The sequence below is a fragment of the Centroberyx gerrardi genome, chromosome 6, assembly GCF_048128805.1.
Source record: "Centroberyx gerrardi isolate f3 chromosome 6, fCenGer3.hap1.cur.20231027, whole genome shotgun sequence".
Classification (NCBI taxonomy): domain Eukaryota; kingdom Metazoa; phylum Chordata; class Actinopteri; order Beryciformes; family Berycidae; genus Centroberyx; species Centroberyx gerrardi.
In genome coordinates, this window is record NC_136002.1 from 12,366,268 (window position 1) to 12,384,162 (window position 17,895).

At 40.6% G+C, this 17,895-nt stretch overlaps 1 protein-coding gene across 1 annotated transcript; it reads left to right on the plus strand.

Annotated features, from left to right (window-relative positions):
- Positions 1 to 404: 404 nt before the first annotated feature.
- Positions 405 to 16,864, plus strand: LOC139909987 (vacuole membrane protein 1-like). The gene is made up of 12 exons (XM_071897207.1): positions 405 to 542; positions 1,158 to 1,265; positions 1,589 to 1,721; positions 2,243 to 2,333; positions 3,010 to 3,120; positions 7,051 to 7,218; positions 8,526 to 8,657; positions 10,908 to 10,988; positions 11,271 to 11,387; positions 13,135 to 13,196; positions 15,199 to 15,298; positions 15,809 to 16,864. Exons 2-12 carry the CDS (start codon positions 1,187 to 1,189, stop codon positions 15,950 to 15,952), a joined length of 1,218 nt encoding a protein of 405 aa, XP_071753308.1. The 5' UTR covers positions 405 to 542; positions 1,158 to 1,186; the 3' UTR covers positions 15,953 to 16,864.
- Positions 16,865 to 17,895: the final 1,031 nt, after the last annotated feature.

The following is a 17,895-nucleotide window of genomic DNA, read 5'->3' on the forward strand; positions in this document are numbered from 1 at the left end:
TGATCCCTCACTTTATAAATTTTAGGAATTTACATGTTCCAAATTAGCCTAGTGCCCCTTTCAGTATTTGTTTTTGTAAGTTTTCTTGTTCAATGTTTCATTCAAGATGGCATCTGAAATGTACTTGTACTGTTAATAGATTTGTTACAACCCTCTGGCAAAAGATAATTAGTGTTGCAATAGTATCGTGCAATGCTGCAACAGTCATATTTTGTTAGCCAATCTGGCAAGCGCCGATTGGACCTCAACAAATTACTTCTGGAACTAGCTATTTACATACATTTCACAATAAAAGTCGCTTGTGTACAGCTGAAGGCATTGTATCTATATATGCACTGACGAATACGGAGGAAATAAAAAATATTGGCTCAGTGCTGTCATTCACCTTCATGTCCACACAAATACTTATTTCACTGAATTCCACCAACAACGAAACTTCTACAGGAATCCCGATATTCTTCACGGCTCAACCGCAGCAGAACTTTTACTTTAGATGTGAAGAAATGCAACGTTTATTTCCGGGTGAAGAGGACAGGAAGGAGGTACGGCTGTCATTTCATTTTAACAAACATCGCTCTATTTTCCCTATGTAGCATGTGTTTTCTGTATAATTGTAACAGCTCATCGGTGAGGGGCAGTTTCTATATATCCTTCAACAAGTGTGACAACTCGGTGTTGGATTTCAAACCTTTATTTCGCTGTACTCACTGTCAACCTACTTAGCTTAGCCTTTAGCATGTTGGCTAAGCTAACCGGTTAGCATGTGGAGGATGATGATGTTGCACACGCATTTGGCATCATTTCTTATAACAGATTAATGACCTTCAACGTAAAAGTTATTTCAGTTAACTGCCCTCGTTGTTTCGTGGGCTAATCGGTAACTTAATGTTTTCGCCCACGTTTCAGGCCCTGTTGTCTGACTTAACCTTTACTAGTCACCATTTAATTAGAAAGTCTGCTAGCCAGTGTGTTGCCGGATTGGTCGCAGTGACAGCCTGACATTTTATTGCTGAAGAGCCGTTGATAAGGATTTCATCAGTGACCCGAGTTACACAATGTTTGTCAAATTCTTTTGCTCAGTAGGAAGGGAAAATCAGTAAAGGGGACTCTGTTATAAAAGATAGAAATTTCTCACTCTCTCTCTCTTTCGTCCTTAGACTGCCTTGCCTACTAAACAGTGATTGACATGGCAGCCAATGGAGCAAGCTGCGAACAGCCTCAGAGACGTGTAGGAGCTAAAGACAAACAGAATGGCAGCTCTACAGGTCAGTTTGACAAGCCTCAAGTTTTTAAGACTCATCAAAGAATGAGACACTCATTTCTAACGTTTCCAAGAAAGGTTTAGGTTGTGTAATCACTGGTGGGGCAGGAAGATACCAGCTCTCTGTTAATATAAGTGCACATGTCATAAAATGAATGCCAACAGATTGTTATCTTTTGGTTAAACCTCAAAACAACTTGCCCTGCAACAGAACATGGCATCGAGGAGTCAAAGCCAGACACAGGCTTGTTGCTCTCATTATGTTAAATGATGTAGTTATAAGTGTTACAGCAAGTGAGGGTGATTGCAACTGTGTGTGTCCTCCAGACTCGTCGGTCAGAGAAAGGAGACAGAGGGATAAGGAGGAGCGTCTGTCTCTGGTGTTGTGGAGGAGGCCTGTCACCACACTACATTACTTCCTCCTGGAGACTCTCATCAAGCTAAAAGAGTGGACATTAAAGTAAGACATTGAACAGGATTGTCTGAGTGCGCTGCTGTTGCTCTGCATGCTGGGGCGAGTAGGTTTGAACACCCGGCTTGTGTCCTTTGTCATGTCTCATCCCTTCTCTCTTGTCTCTCCTTTCTCTCTCAACTGCTTACTATAAAGCAGGCATACATCAAAAATGATTTAAAAATGAGTTTCTCTGGCTTCTTGAGAGCCTGTGATGGTAAAGTTGGGAGCGTTGTTACACAGTTGTTAGGGATTGAAGACATTAACATTCAGGGGCAAAAATAGAGTGATCAGAACCCATTAGGAAATCCCTAATTTAAGGAGTTGAATGCCACTGATGTGAGACACATTTTACTAGACAATCAAATATAAGAAAGAGCACGACAAAATTCATCCAGTTCCCTAGCAATAGGCTTTCATTTGGGAATGATGCACATTGGTTGTTTATTTCAGATGTTGTGTGGTTTGTTTTGGAATGAAGCTTGTTTTTTTTTATTGACATTTTTGTTTCCTCTGAACTTCCCGTCCAGGCTTTGGCGACGACGAGGCACAGTGTTCTTATTTTTGGTGTTGTGTTCTGTCTTCTCGGTTGCCTACTCCACTGAGGGAACACACCAGACAGTAAGGCTTGGTTGATTTGTTTTTCTTAGTGATGTTAATATTCAACACCGTAGCTCCTTCTCAGGATGTTTAAAGGTTGAAGATAAGTCACTGTTTATTCACATAAACAACATTCCCAGAGGAAAGGTTGTCGGGAGATAATGAGGTCTGTGCTGTTTTAACCCTTGATTATACAGTCAGTAGGCAGAATGTTATCTTTGTTATGTTTACAGATTGCTTTATACAGTGTTGTATCACAGTTCAAGGAACGTCAAACTTGATTATAGAATAAGATCTTCATAGATTGCTCACTTTTATAGTGATTCATATACCTACTACAGTTAATTAAAAATAAAAGATGACACAAACAAAACATTTTAGTAATTTGAAATGATAAAAAAACCCCATTAAGGAGCTGAAAAACTTTAACTAAAATTGTGATATTTTTTTGACCCGTATTAAATATCAATATATTATGACCATCCAAAGCAATTTTCTGTAATTTTGCAATTTTCTGTCACACCGACACACCCAAACAAGCATGGCTGTTGACAAACTAAAACTTTAATTATAAGTAGCTAAAAATAAATAAATAAAATGCATAAAAAAACAGACATAAACTAATTAAAGTCCTAAAATAGCCCGACCCCACACTCTCTCCCTTCTAATCTGTTCCGCTTCACTTTCTCCGCTGCAGTATGTCCAGTACCTGGAGAAGAAGTTCCTATGGTGTGCCTACTGGGTCGGCCTTGGGATCCTGTCCTCAGTCGGCCTTGGGACCGGCCTGCACACCTTCCTACTCTATCTGGTGAGATAACACTCCATTAGGGTTCAACGGTGGTGTACATCCCAGTGCTTGAAGTGAGCTTTTAAATTTCAAAAACTGAACAAGTATCAGGTTGCGATGCATTTCCCAATAGGAAGCAGTAGCAAAAGACACTCAAATGGGACAAAACCTGCACACCCTGAGAAGCGCTCTGTATCTGAATAAATTTTGAATTTTTAAGCAGGCAGTAGCACAAGACACTGAAATGAGGAAGCACATTAAAAGCAGCACACCCTGAGAACGGCTCTGTGGAATGTCAGCTGTGTTTAGGCTTTCTACTGTGCGGGCTCTAAATACATTTTAAATCAACTTGAGCATCATTTTTGTCCATGCGTGTGCTTCCAAGGTTGGGTGTCTTGCACATTTAAAATTGTCAACTACACAGGTCATTTAAATCGGCAAAAAAAAAAAAAAACAGCAAAGGGAATTTCCACCGGCAGTGGATTCGTTCAATCACCTAACTGTACACTCTGTAGATGCATACAGACAGTTTGCGCAACGCAAAACAAAAAAATGAAGCAGGAAAAAAAACACACCAGCAGGATACTGCAACTTGTAGGTTTCCATCCAAACCACATAGTTTTAGATTCTTGGTGAGTCAAATCTAAACATCCATTTATTTTTGTTGGCCTTTCATTATGTTAGCCATTACTACATTTACATATTTGGTTGTTTCTGCTGTCAGCAGGCTGCAAAATGGTAACAGGCATAAAGAGAAACAGGTTCTGTACCCAGCAAGTATCAGCATGGCCCATTTTTTATCTACAATACACAGCCTGGTTTTTCTACTCTAAGTCTACACTATCACTTGAGCCGTTTCATTCTAGGGGTTTGCCCACTGTAAAGTAAGTAGAAGTAAAACTCTTACTTTAGTTTATTGCATGTCTGGAAAGCCAATTCCACTGTCTGTGTTTTCCAGCAGTTGCCAGTGGATGGCAACATACTCCATATTCATTGTCTTGCATGACTCCTCGTTCAGAGTCATCCCATTCGTCACCCACCAAGAGTTAAGTGACATTTGTCCCTGACGAACAATCACAGAATGACTCTGGCTGAGTCACGCAAATATGTGACATTTGCCTTGGTTGTGGTGAAACTGAGCATTTAGCAAAAGGAGAGATGGGGAAGAGATTCTGCACCAGTACCCGCTTTAGGGTAATGATGTGGCTTCTGTTCTGTAGAACTCACGCAGATGTGGGCCAGCTGAGTCGGCTATTTCCATTTTCATGAAACAAGGGGAAAGATGTACTGCAGCCATCCTGTTTTTTGAGAGTGGATGCACACTTCTTCTATTGATGCTCACTGTCTAGTAGTTAGCCTCCCATTTCTTTCTATTCTTTGTCCGACACCACTAGAAGAGCATAGTGGCCCATATAGTGTGTGTGTGTGTCATCTTGAGTAGGTGTGACCTCATTCCCTTTCCCCACATCTCTCCATCTGTGTGAGGGAGGTTTCTTTCCATCAACAGGCGTCATCATCTCCACCATATGGAACAACCTCGCCTCCCTTAAAATAGCATTTTTTTTCATAAATAGCCTGCCCCTAACTGTTTTTGATACCTAACAGAAGTCAAGAAACGTTTGCTGTGGGGACCCACATTTTGAAAATAATTTTCCTTTGCAGCCCATAGGCATTTTATGGGCTGCTGGAGGTTCATGTAACAAAATGTACCCTTTCACCCCTTCTTGTAGGTTATTAACCTACAAGCGTACATTGTTTTACTTTGTTTGTTTTACTTTTACGTTTACATTGCAGACTTTGAAATGCTATGGCAACACAACATAACTAGTAGCTTCACAGAAAATGATCAATTTCCAGTCCAAAATATTCTTCCTAGAGAATAAAATGGAAACTAATCTTCCCACAACCAAGTGGGTCCCCAACTCTATCTAATCTCCAATCTAATCTCTGACTCTGATGATTTTTCTTTGTAATAATTTTGAAGCATTGCTGGTTAGGGGTAATTTTTAGTTTGGTTCCATGTTTGTCTTCATTTTTGAACCCAGTTTGGATGTAGGTCATATTGCAGCACGAAACCTTATTATTTGGATGCTTTTATAAAAGCATTGTTTCTTAACATCAGGCCTTTACTTGTTTGTGCTTTCAAAGCACTTTTATCAGAGGGAAATTTAGCAAGATTGCAGACGTTTTGTTAATTTGACAATATTGTGAGCAGTAGTTGTACTGTTCTTGCTGTGGTGGCTGAGTTCAGCCGAGTTGTATCTTCTTGCACATAAGTCTGTTAAAAAAAACACTTTTGTTTTTTTAGTTATTGAACACCTTAAAAAACACATTGCACATAAATTAAATCATCATGGATGTTCACAATAAAGTAAAAGACTTTGTGATCTCATGACTTAAGCCCTCAACTCATGAAGAGATTTAGCCTATTCCTGGTAGAAAGGATTTCCTGTTCTCTTAACTAGAATTTTTTTGAGTCATGTTCACAATGCAACATGTCCCATCACTCCAGCCTGCTCAGGGTCAATGTCAGCAGCGGACAGGAAACTCCCCTCGGTGATCCTGAAGAACCAGAAACCACATGTCCCCCCTCAGAGTTATACTATGGATTTACCTCAAGCCTGAAGCATTAATCGATAGCCCCATAGGGAGGGTGAGATCATTGTGCTGTTGGGAGAGGGGATTCACTCACAAGCAATGAGCTTATGACTAACCATGAAGTTGTGGTGGTCATTCCTGTGTGTGTGTGATTGCTGGATGTGATTCAAAGCAGTGTGGACAAACTAAGACTAGACACATGCTGGTAGATTATTGCTGTGGCCTGTAAGTTTGTCTACTCCACCAGTCACTTGAGGAGGTTACCAAACATCATTTAAAGCTTCTTTTTTTATTTTCTGTAATGAACATGGCTTGTAAAATAGTGAATTTGATGGGTACATGTTGAAATCAACCTGCTACTGGGGCCAGTGGCCAAAACGGTTGTTTATCTTCCCTGACTGGAAATATTAGTGAACAAAGAAGGTCACTGCTGGGCCGTACATCCCCTAGCTGATGAGTACATTGGAATTCAGTTTCAAATTTTTAACCACGGTTTAGTCTTGTCTTGTTGGCGCCGACGCACCGTGTCATGAAGAAATGTTAAGCTCTCTACAGAAGGGCCATTAGGCATGAAAGAAACCCGTATTGTGTAAACTAAAGAAGCCTCCCGTGTCTTCCCACGCAGTCGGGTGGAGACTTACTCTGGCAGAGCAGTTGCAATCAACACTGACTAATCGTGTGCTGTCCATCTGCTGTCAGTGTTGCCTATATCACTTTAAGGAGGCATAATGGAGTTGCTGTGCTGTAGTTTCAGGTGGGCCTGCTGTTATTGAGGCCAGGTGGCTCGGCCTAACCAGCCGCCTTTACACTGATAAATGATATGACATACCAATCTGTCAGAGACTGTGTGACTCAGCTAGGTGTGTGTCTCTGTGCGTACACAAGTGTCTACCCATGCAGTGGCATGTTGAATTTAACACAGTGAGATGTGTGTTTATGTGTTGTTAGGGCTGCGCAATTAGTAGTGTATAATGGTATATCATGATTTTAGTTTTCACAATTAATAATCTTAAAATATTGACATATCAGAAATAACATTTCTTTCATTTAAAATGCCCGCTCTTGATGAAAATGATGTCATGTTGATATAACTACAGTAAAATAATTCTGTTTCTCAAATCATTAAGACTAATAATCATGATTGCAATACATACCAAAATATGTATTGTTATTTTAATCATAATCATGCAGATCTAGTATATCCCACTGCTCAGCTCCACCAAGCTATCACACTTGTCGGTGCGAAAATGATCAAATGTGTATATGCACCCATGTGTGTCCCAGCTCCTCTGTGTGATTTCCAGTCTATTAAAACGGCTCCTCTCCTCCATCCATCCCCTCTCTCTCCCTCAGGGTCCTCACATAGCTTCAGTGACCCTGGCAGCGTACGAGTGTGGCTCCACAGACTTCCCAGAGCCTCCGTACCCCGACCAGATCGCCTGTCCCCAAGGCGGAGGGGTGGAGGGCAGCATCTCCCTCTGGTCCATCATGTCCAAGGTCCGCCTGGAGGCCTGCATGTGGGTGAGTAGTAGTTCTAAAAAAAAAAAAAAGAAAAAAGACAAATACAACAAAAGATTTTTGGCTGTGCCAGGCAGCAGGTGGCACTGCTACAGCTGGCGCCTAGCCCAAGAAGATGGTCTGCCATTTCAACAGGCACATGTGCCAGCCGGGGCACGTGATGCCAGTAGGCGTGTCCCATCCAGTGGAGGTGTGACATGTTGCTTTTTCTTTGACTTGCCGCCTGAAACGAGGATGATCCTCTGGCTGCATTAGCATAAACGGGAGTATGGCTGTTCTGTTTGAATTATTTCGACACTAAATTGATATTACTAATAAGGCTGACTTTTTAAACTTAAATACTCAGTTTGTCAGGGATAAGCAGGAAGCCATAGTTATATGTTATTCCTGTTGGTGAGCAGTCTTTTATCAAATGGTTTGTTAGTGGAGCTTGCTAGTTTTAGCTAATATGAAAGTATGAAATATGAAGCATAATGAAACTGGAGGTAGAGCAGAAGTATTTTTTTTAACTCTCATCATCATTCTGGTATTGTGCAGTTGTGCACTTAGCAATGCTAGAAAAACATTACTCATGGACAAAAATTCCTTAGAATATTGCCCGTTCACCAGTACAACCAAAACGGCCCAGCCACCAGTAGGCACACCTAGTCTTGTTGAAACATACAATGATACAGCTGCAACATGTTGAATGTCTGTTGCCTTATGTGAGATCCTGCAGTTTTTGTACCATGTAACACAAATCCCTGTGTGAGGCAATGAAGGTGTTGTGATATTTTATTTTATTTTTATTTTATTTATCCGAATATAAAAATGTAAAACATTCTAACTGCTGTGTGTGTGTGTGTGTGTGTGTGTGTGTGTGTGTGTGTGTGTGTGTGTGTGTGTGTGTGTGAGAGACAGAAATTTAGGGGCTACGCTTCAAAATGCTCTCTTGTAATTTGAATTCTGTTGCACTTCATGATGAATCATAAACTTGTATCATTGAGTGCGCAAGTTTTAAATTAAAATTCTAAATCTGCTCGTTTCTTTATTGAATGTTTCACACAGTAACTGATTCTATACAAAAATTAGCATTGAAAGTGTGTATAGTGAAATTTCTGGTGGTTGGCTATGTGTGTGAAGGTGTATTTTGAATGGCTGATTAGATTATTTTTCCATTAATTTGAACAGAAAAAACATTCACATGGAGTGGTCCCTGCACCACTCTTACCCTTTCTCACCTCTTATTCACCAACAGCATCATCCCTAATGTACAGACTGTCATCTGTTGCTAACTCTTGGCGTTTGCCTGGATGTCTCTGTGTGTTTAGGGTGCGGGCACGGCCATTGGGGAGCTGCCTCCGTATTTCATGGCCAGAGCGGCCCGTCAGTCTGGAGCTGACCCAGATGACGAGGACTACGAGGAGTTCGAAGAGATGCTGGAGCAGGCTGAGAGTGCACAGGTCAGAGTTGCACACACATGCAGGCCGCAGTCATGACGTCCGTTTAAGACAGATTAATCACCTTGTACTTTCCTTTGTGATGTGAAACATTATTCTAAAAATTGCTATAAAGTAGTAAACCCTCTACCCATCTGCAGTTTATCTGATATATTTTGAATTGTGCTATACCCAACCAATAACTGAGCACACCAAATAAACCACAAAGTGACCTTTCCAAAACATGCTAAAATATGCCTGAGTCTTTTCCTGAGTTTTAAATTAAAAAGCTTTAAACTCTAGGTATGTTATTCTTGACCTCTGTCAGTTGAAGTTTACCTCTGCAAACTGAAAGAAAACAGCGAAAAGACAATTTTGTGTTTTGTAAATCAGTCAAATTCAGTGCTAACCAAGTCCAGACTCGACACCCATCTTTGCATTTGAAAAGTCATATTAACTGCACTGACTGTCCAGGTGATGATGTTGGCATGCTTGTTTACACTGTTCCCATATTATATTCTCTCATCTGATTTGGCCACGCCTCCATAACGCACCACTGACCATAGAGCTACTGGCTGTCCAGCGATTGGTCCTAAAGTGCCATGTGACTTCAGTGAAAGCCCCTCCCTCCTTACATTTCCAGTAAATCTGCCTGTTAGGGGGTGAGTCACCCTGAACACAGCTCCCCCTTTAATCATCCTTCAGGCCTTGCTCTCCCTCCCTCCCTCCCTCCCTCCCACCCCCCTTCTCTCTTTTCACCGGCCTCTAATTTGAATGACAGACAGTGCTGTCAGGAACCAAGTTCACATGACTAGCAACCGCTGAGATCAGATGCTGAGTCAGCAGAATGGGAATCAAAGAAACTTGTATACGTTGTCTCCATCACCTATTCTCACTTCACTGATTCTCAAGTGCAGGAGTCACGGTGGCCAACATCACATGTCTTTCATCATGAGAACGTATTCAGGATGTATCCACATGTGCATTTGTCATCCGGTTTCTTTAGGAACAATCTTGAGGAACTAGTCAGAGGCGCTTTCATTTTAAATAAGGCCTGAGAAACACATGGTTCATGGAATTCACTGTGATAAAATACCAGTAGCCCATCAATTAGAAATATGCATTGTTAATTTTATCAACAAAAATTATGGCAAATATAGTCAGCCCTCTTAAGTCAAGGGGAACGATGGGGTGCCGGCCAATTAAAATTAATAGTAGGCAAAAAGTGTTTGCACACCCAGTCTTGAGGGGAAAAAATGGGGAAAAAATTATATAAATTGAGGCATTTAATTAAGGGAACTTTTAAAATTATTAGTTATCAAATAAATGATAATAATGCTAAACAATTATAAAGTGGACTAGACTGCCTACACTAAAATGATCATCACTGGAAAGTGAGAAGATAAACTATTGAGACAGACAGACTTTCAATTGGATGAAAAAGTCTTCTAGCTGTAGAGATCGTAGTATATTGTATTACGGTGACCGAGTGTGTCTGGTAGCAGTGATAGTAGGACAACCAGCAACAGGTTTTGAGCAAAAGAGAGTTTACTAATTATCTTATCTTATTATATTATATCAAGTCACTTTTAAACTTCAATGCTGCATCTTTGTATCTTTGTGTAAATTGGACTAAAACAGATGGAACAAAAAAAACAAAAGAATAAAATTAGACTGACATGACTCAAATTAAAATGATTGAAATGACTTATACTAGTTAGCATTTTGATAGTAAGCTTAAAATGAAATTTAAATTGCTGCCAAAATTAACATTGGTGAGATGCTGGTTTTTGGGTTTGCCTATTCCCTGACCTCCTGCGTGGGCTTGTGATCTTCACCATGTAACCACAGACATTCCACCCCACGGGGATGGAGATAGGATCAAAAGACCTCAGCACTTCTGTGCCAAACAGCTTTCACTTGAAATGCTGCCAAAATAATAAAAAAAATCTAAAATTGCATAGAAATGGCAGTTACTGTACCACAGTACTCTTACTGAGGCTCCCAGTCCTCGTAATACATTGCAGACATCACTGCTGTTTGGTAAAAACCACATATCTTCAGGAAAGAAGAAAAGATTACTTTTATTTTCATTGCCGCCCATGTATTTTTGAAATTATAACGTTGTAATAGATTTCTAACAGGTTTCAAGGGTCACGGAAGTCATTCAACACATAACTGACAATGTAAACATTACATTTTCAAGTAAAAAATTACTATTATTTATTTTTTTTTTTATTGTATTGTGATATTGACCTATACCTCTGTTTGCAGGATGTCGTCACAAGAGCAAAATTGGGAGTCCAGAATATGGTGCAGAAAGTGGGATTCTTTGGGATCTTGGCTTGTGCTTCAGTAAGTTGAAATTGGTAGACTAAACAAAAAAAGTGCCTGAACCTATCTTTGACAAACATTATCAAAAATTGTTGTTGCATTCAAGATGTCCTTTATTATTTATTTAAACATTTATTATTACAAACATTTATTTTCTTTTACTGTCTGTTGATTTACATTCACATTATAGGAAATTAGCTGACACTCTTAACCAGGAAAAATATGCATGTACAAGTTAATTAGGCCTATGAAGATTATATGAATTGGTTAGATTGTTTGTCTGATAATGTGTGTGTGTTTCAGATCCCCAATCCTCTGTTTGACCTGGCTGGAATAACCTGTGGTCATTTCCTGGTCCCCTTCTGGACCTTCTTCGGAGCTACACTGATTGGGAAAGCCATCATCAAGATGCACATACAGGTAGATGGCTCAACTAAATAGTTTAACAGAGGTGGTTACAAACTAGCAAAGGACCAGTTCACCCAAAAGCAAAGTGATTACATTAGACCACCAACATGCCACAAGGTTTTTCATTTAAAACATTTTTTTATTTATTTATTTATCCTTTATTTAACCAGGAAGGTCCCATTGAGATACAATATCTCTTCTGCCAGGGAGTTCTGGTCAAGATGGGCAGCAAAATGAGAAAAAAAGGTTTCATATAAAAATACAAACAGGGACAGGTTACACCACAAAAAACATACCAAAACACAACAAACAGGCACAAAACATACAGGAATCAGGACATTTACTACAACATAAAGTATACAGAGCGTCCTAGTGGCTCGGGACTAAGGCACATACCCATGTACTTGTAGCGTCTTGGGCTGGAATATTACTCATCTTTGTTTCATGTCATCACATCCCTCTCTCAACTTTCCTGCCTGTCTTCACTGTCCAAGACGTAATAAAGCAGATATGCCATAAAACGCAGTCTTAAGGAAAAAGGGTATGTAATGCTGACTGTATCACTAGACAATCCCCACAACCTCACCATGTGTGGGACGGCTCGGATCAACCTAGCGCTGAGATCATGACTTGGTGACTCTCAAACTCCTAATTGTGCACTTTTGGTTAACTCTTTCTGATATTGCTCTATTCCACTGGGGATTCCGGATTCTGGTTTGAGTTTTGGGACTCATCCAAACCATATAGACAGGCGCTAGATGAAAGGAGGGATACTTTTTTAAGAAGTCTGTAACAAGAACCATGGATTTTTTTAATCCACCAGATCAAAAAACAACCTCCTTAATTGCTAAGTGTATTGTTGAGTCTGCCACACCAGTGACTAATATGAGCCTAGACTGAGAGGCCGACTGTCTGTGGGTGAGTCGCTCAATGTCTTAACAAACTAGACCTATCCATCTCTTGTTGGTACCAGCCGGTGATCTCACTGTGAAGCCTTCCGACAAAGGGCCCGCCGGGCAGCAGGGGAGATGTTATGGAGGATGTAGAGTGGACATGAGAAGGTAGACATGGGGAGGGGAGGAAATGGAGCAGACCAGGAGAGGCCGCGGGGGGGAGAGTCTTTGTTTTCTGTCGTACCTTGAAACCCCCTTCTTGGACATCACGTGTCATATCCTGTCTGAATTTGTCCAGGGGGGCATGTGTCATGGTGTTCAAAGCTGATCAGTTTCAGGACCGGAGCATAATGTTGTGGTTTTGATCCCCGCTTTGCCGCCCTGTGAGCCACACAAAGCTCCCCCACAGCCCAAAACCTAAAACTTGCTTATTTCTAAAGCTTGCTTATCTTCTTCTGTCTATATCTCTTGATTCTTAAGCCATGGCATGTATCACGATAACCAGTGTCCCCCACTTTGGACACAGGCAGATGTGGCCTCAAGTTCCCATCTACAATGCTACCATTTTAAAAGCAGATGCTCCTAAAATCAAGATTGAGCTCCCTAAAAGGTTAAAAAGGTGCAGATGTGCAAATTGAGATTCAAAGTAGAGATAGTTAAATTATTTTCACAGATCTGTTAATGTGCTCTTTTTGTTTGTTTTTTTTATACTTGGGAGCATATGCGTTTCTCAGACACAATGTCACAAATCTCTGTGTGTGGGTGTGAGAGTCTCTGCATCATCAATGATTAGGATCTGTACATCAATGATGAGGAGCTAAGAAGTTTCAAGCCTGTTGAATGTCTGTCCTCTGATTTTCCCACAGAAACTATTTGTTATCATTACCTTCAGCAAGCACATAGTGGAGCAGATGGTGTCACTTATTGGGTAAGTGTCTGTCTATTTGTCTATGTGTACAGTATGTGTGTGTGAGAGAGAATGGATGAATTAAGGTGCTTTGTGGAGTCATCTTTCCTCTGGTTTTGTGGATGGGAATACATTCAAAAACATTTTCAGATGGATTTTGACCACTGATTGGTGATCATGTCTGAGTAAATGCTTTCACTGTGGGTGTGTATGTGTGTGCATTTTGCATTCCCCACAAAGGTATTTCCTTCCCTCACACGCAATCCTTCTCTGCAGCATTGGTGGTCAGGCGTGTGGGGTCCTATCTTAACATGTTGAGTTCTGACTCACCAAGTTCTGCTTTGACTGAGATAGAATCTCCGCAATGAAGCAGGAAACACTGACTTGGCATGATGAACTGAAGTAAAACAAACCATCACTCATTACATTTTATGTTCAACTAATGCTAGATTTGGCTAATTTTAGAGGAATAATAATAATACCCCAAGTCGCAAATGTGAGTTTTAGCTAGCTAAGGACTTTCAGCATTGATATCAGCTATTTAAAAAAAAAAATAGACGAGCTAAACTTAGACAGTGACGAATATTGGTTATGGAAAATGCGCCGTTTCCTGGATGAGTTGTGAAGTCATGGAATTTCATTAGAGAAATGATAAAGAAGCCTGAGCACTGATTAGTCAGGCTTCAAAGACACTGCTATGATTTGGCATTTTAACCTGATTATCCCATTGATTTCTTATACATTACCATAAAATCTCAAGAGGAGCTGATCGTTTTTTTGTTTTTGCATTGGCTTTCAAATCAATTATTTTAATTAACATAATGGACAACTCCAGCTAGTGACTTTGACCTCATTTGGACCTCATCTCATGGCCATGTTGAGTATCCTGTTTCTGAATTCAAGGTTCTTTCCCATGAAATACTGATCACAGTTACATGACTTGCCCTTGATGACTCGCTATGATGTGTGCAAATGGTGCTCGAATGCTGAATCAGGATGTTTTTGTTTTTTTAATTGTTATGTGTGTTTGTGCGTGCGTGTGCATGCATGTAGAGAGACGGGGTGAGAGAGATAGCAAGGGTGAGTCAGTCAAAACTAGCCTGGTTTTATTTGAAATCAGCAATTACCCAATTAAGCTTTTAGTGTCTGTTTAGTAAATTGTCTCATTTCTTGCTTAGTCTAGTCAAGTCTGAAATAGTTGTTTATGTTCTGACCAGAGAGAGAATTACATTTTTGCAACTAGAAGGCTCTGTCTGAGACATGTCTATCTATAGCCTGCAGTACATTTTTCAGTGATGGTAATGATAAATGGCGGAGCACCTTTTACTAAATTTGATTCTCTCTGTTTTGACATCATTTAGGGTTTTGTTTCCCTTAAACTGTACCAATGTTGACACAAATGGTAATCTTTCATTACCAATACGTCTATATGGCATGATTTGATAAAATGGTGAATAACTCTCCGTTCAGGACAGTGTATCGATTCTGATTGGCCCCCCAGTGAGCTAATCCACCCTGCCTTATAAGGACATGAGCCCGCCCTGATTAGATGGCTTTCCACCCAGAAGGGAGCAATGGTGGTAATGGTGATGACATCATGCCGACTCACTTCCTGATAGAAGGGGCTGACACAGGCGCCTATAGAGACCTGAGGGGTATAAAAGCAAGGCTGAGGAGCTTCTGCTTCATTCCACCCTGCTGCCTGCTGCTGCTCACAGTACAGAGTGGAGGTGGAAGCTCCAGGCTAGGGGCCTTTGTGTAGAATGGGGCCTTCAGCAGAGTCGAGGATGTTGCTTAATGCCTGGTGGATCAGTGAGGACCTCCGGCAGCATTCAGGGAAAGACAAGACTCCCAGCACTGCTCTCTGAGCCGGTTAAAGGGACTAAATTCAGGGTCTAAAGCTTCACTTTTGGGCCCCATGTCAGAGAAAGGCTGCTTAAAGGGTAAGTTAATTAATGTTCCTCCTTTTTCTCTCTTTTCTTTGTTGCTCTTTGTGTGGATGTGCATGGGGATGTGGTGTCAGGTCTGTGCCCAAAGTAGGACCGTCCCTCCAGAAGCCCTTCAGTCAGTACCTGGAAGCACAGAGGAACAAGTTGCACCATGCTGGGGAAGGCACACCAGCGGTAAGAACAATACTTTACTTTGCCAAGCACTGCTGTCAGGTGAAAACCTTTTTATCTCCAGAATGTCAGTGTCACTTTTCAGCAATTCAGAAAAACTGTTTTATTTTTTAAGATTGACAACTATGTATTTCTTAAAATCATACAACAGGTTTTTAAAGCTTTTCAAGCTAAGTTCAATGGTCATAATAATTTTCCAACCCCCTACAATTCTATGTAACACTTCAAGTAAAACATGACCAAAATTGTGGTTAGGTTTTCAGTTTAGATCAGCTCATGGCTAATACCACAAATACTTCATGGGTTATATCCACAATAGGGGAAAGTTCTTGCCATAATCGCACACCATTTTCTCCCAGTGATGCATTGCAGCCGTGTATTCTGGGTATCAGTAATGTACACAGCCTTGGTAGACTATTTTCCCTAGATTTGTGCTAAGAAATTGTAGCAACTGTGGTGTGCTTTTATGATGGTGTTTAATAGCAGTATCCACCTCAACTCTTGGGTTTCCAGGGTGAGAACTGGCTGTCGTGGGTGTTTGAGAAGGTGGTGCTGGTCATGGTCTGCTACTTTGTCTGCTCCATCGTCAACTCCATGGCCCAGAGCTACAGCAAGCGGCTGCAGCAGCAGAGGCACTCGGAGGAGAAAACCAAGTGATGGCGAGACCGAGCGGTGCAAGCATCCAAGTGACTGTGTTTCTGCCGCTGCTGCTGAGAGGGCCCCTGCCGCTCAGCCCCAGCCACTCAAAACTTAACAAGAAACCTCACCCTCGTCCATTCTCAAAGAGGCTGAACGCTCTAAAACCAGGCACTATTGTTCCGTGTGTGCTTTTGAGAATGTCTGTGCTGTTTATTCTGTTTGTCCCTCTTCAGGTTTTGTAGTTCTCCCTCCCCTCTCATCTCGCTCTCTAGGTGTGTGTAGTGTGATTGGTTCTCCTGCTGATCTTAATATGTTACTTAAATGATTTAATTAACCCTTTCATAGACCTCAGAAGTAAAGCAGCAGCTTGGTGGCTGCCGTTTGCGGGCAGTGCCCATCAGCTGCTATGCCTTATGCAAGATGGAGGGTCCCACTTCCATTGGGTACAGTTTTTGATTTCTAGACTTGATTTTTATTTAATTTTCTAACATTGTTTATGTATGGATGGATCTTGATTTGTTTGTACAGTGTGCTGCCGTTACGATAAGGATGGTTTTGCTTTTTATTCTTTTCAGGGTTTAACGTTCCTCATGTTTTTCTCCTGTTAAAGAGAAAGGCCCATTTGTCTTTTTTGTTTCTGGAATTTGTCATCAACTTAAAAAGGTAAAAAAAAGCAATATCAAGTTGGGACAATGTGGTATTGATGGTTTGCACATCATGTAAATATCTAAATATCTTTTTTTGACAGTATGCGCACATGTATTTCTATTCTAATGGTCTGTCTGGATATAACTGAACTTGAACCAAAACAACAAAAAAGTGATATCATTTGTAAAGTGACATTGTACACTCAGCTAACTAGTCCCATTTCTATTCTGTACATTTAGGTTGAACATTGGATCAGATCATATATAAAATGTGTAAATCATTGCACTTGTTTCCAAGTCTGAGTTTGTCATCTTTTGCTTTGTAGTTCTATTATTATTTCTATTATAGGAGAACAAGATTGACTTAGTGTGTTCCTCATGGTGAGCTTCATTTCACTTGTGATGGTGATGTTTAAGAGCTGTTCATTTTTCACCATCAAGACCCATGTAATGCATGATTGTCTTTTAGGAGAAATGATCATCTTTAAGGTAAGTGAAGAGTTGTCATGCTGAAGTTTCACTTTTGTTTAATGAGAATTTTATTTGCGGATTGCTATCGCATCCTTATTTAATATTGGCAGTTAAATTTGCTTTTTGTTATTCATTGTTATCTGAATATTCTGCTGTTGGTCTGTGTTGATTCAGACTCACCAGTTTGAGTATCTGGGTCCTTTGTCTCTCTCTCTCTCTTCCTCTCGGACCCCCCAAATCCTATCTGTGTTGGGGATCAGCCCCTCTGCCTGAACCATACCAACTAGTTTGTGACTGATGGCAGACTCCAGTTGACTCTTGCCTGTGGATAAGGACCGACCCTCTTCTCTCCACTCCTCCGTTGTCAGTAGTGCGCACCTTGACCCTGCTTTCCCATCCTGTCAGCTAGCTTATCAGACTGGTGTTGGCTGTTAAATTGTCACGGCAACAACGGTCTGTAAGCTGGCTGAAGCTTTGGGCCTACAGCATCTCAACATGCTTGTCCTGCTTGAGTCGTGTCCAATGTGCCGAGCTTTTGCCTCAAGAGGTCCATTTGTGACATCTTTACCATCCATGATGGGGCTACGGTTTTGTCTTGACCATATTGATTCTGTGAATGTTAATTTATATTATGTAAGATTGGTCCTTAATAAAGTTACAAAAGTATGTTACTATACAATGCCCTTGTCACTTGTCTTTACACAGTACTATTTTAAAAAAAAAAAAAAAAAAAAAAAACTTAATATATAGAAATCCTATTGATTGCTGTACCCATACACTTCATTTTCATTATCTATTCAAATTAATAGTATCAGTAATTGTCAATTAAGTTATGTCCCATTG

What these genes read in the sequence shown, in the direction of transcription:
- LOC139909987 (XM_071897207.1), top strand. Translation starts at nt 1,187, where the DNA reads ATGGCAGCCAATGGAGCAAGCTGCGAACAGCCTCAGAGACGTGTAGGA. An exon ending in ACAGAATGGCAGCTCTACAG is followed by an intron (nt 1,266 to 1,588) that starts GTCAGTTTGACA and finishes TGTGTCCTCCAG; the next exon opens with ACTCGTCGGTCAGAGAAAGG. An exon ending in AGCAGGCTGAGAGTGCACAG is followed by an intron (nt 8,658 to 10,907) that starts GTCAGAGTTGCA and finishes CTCTGTTTGCAG; the next exon opens with GATGTCGTCACAAGAGCAAA.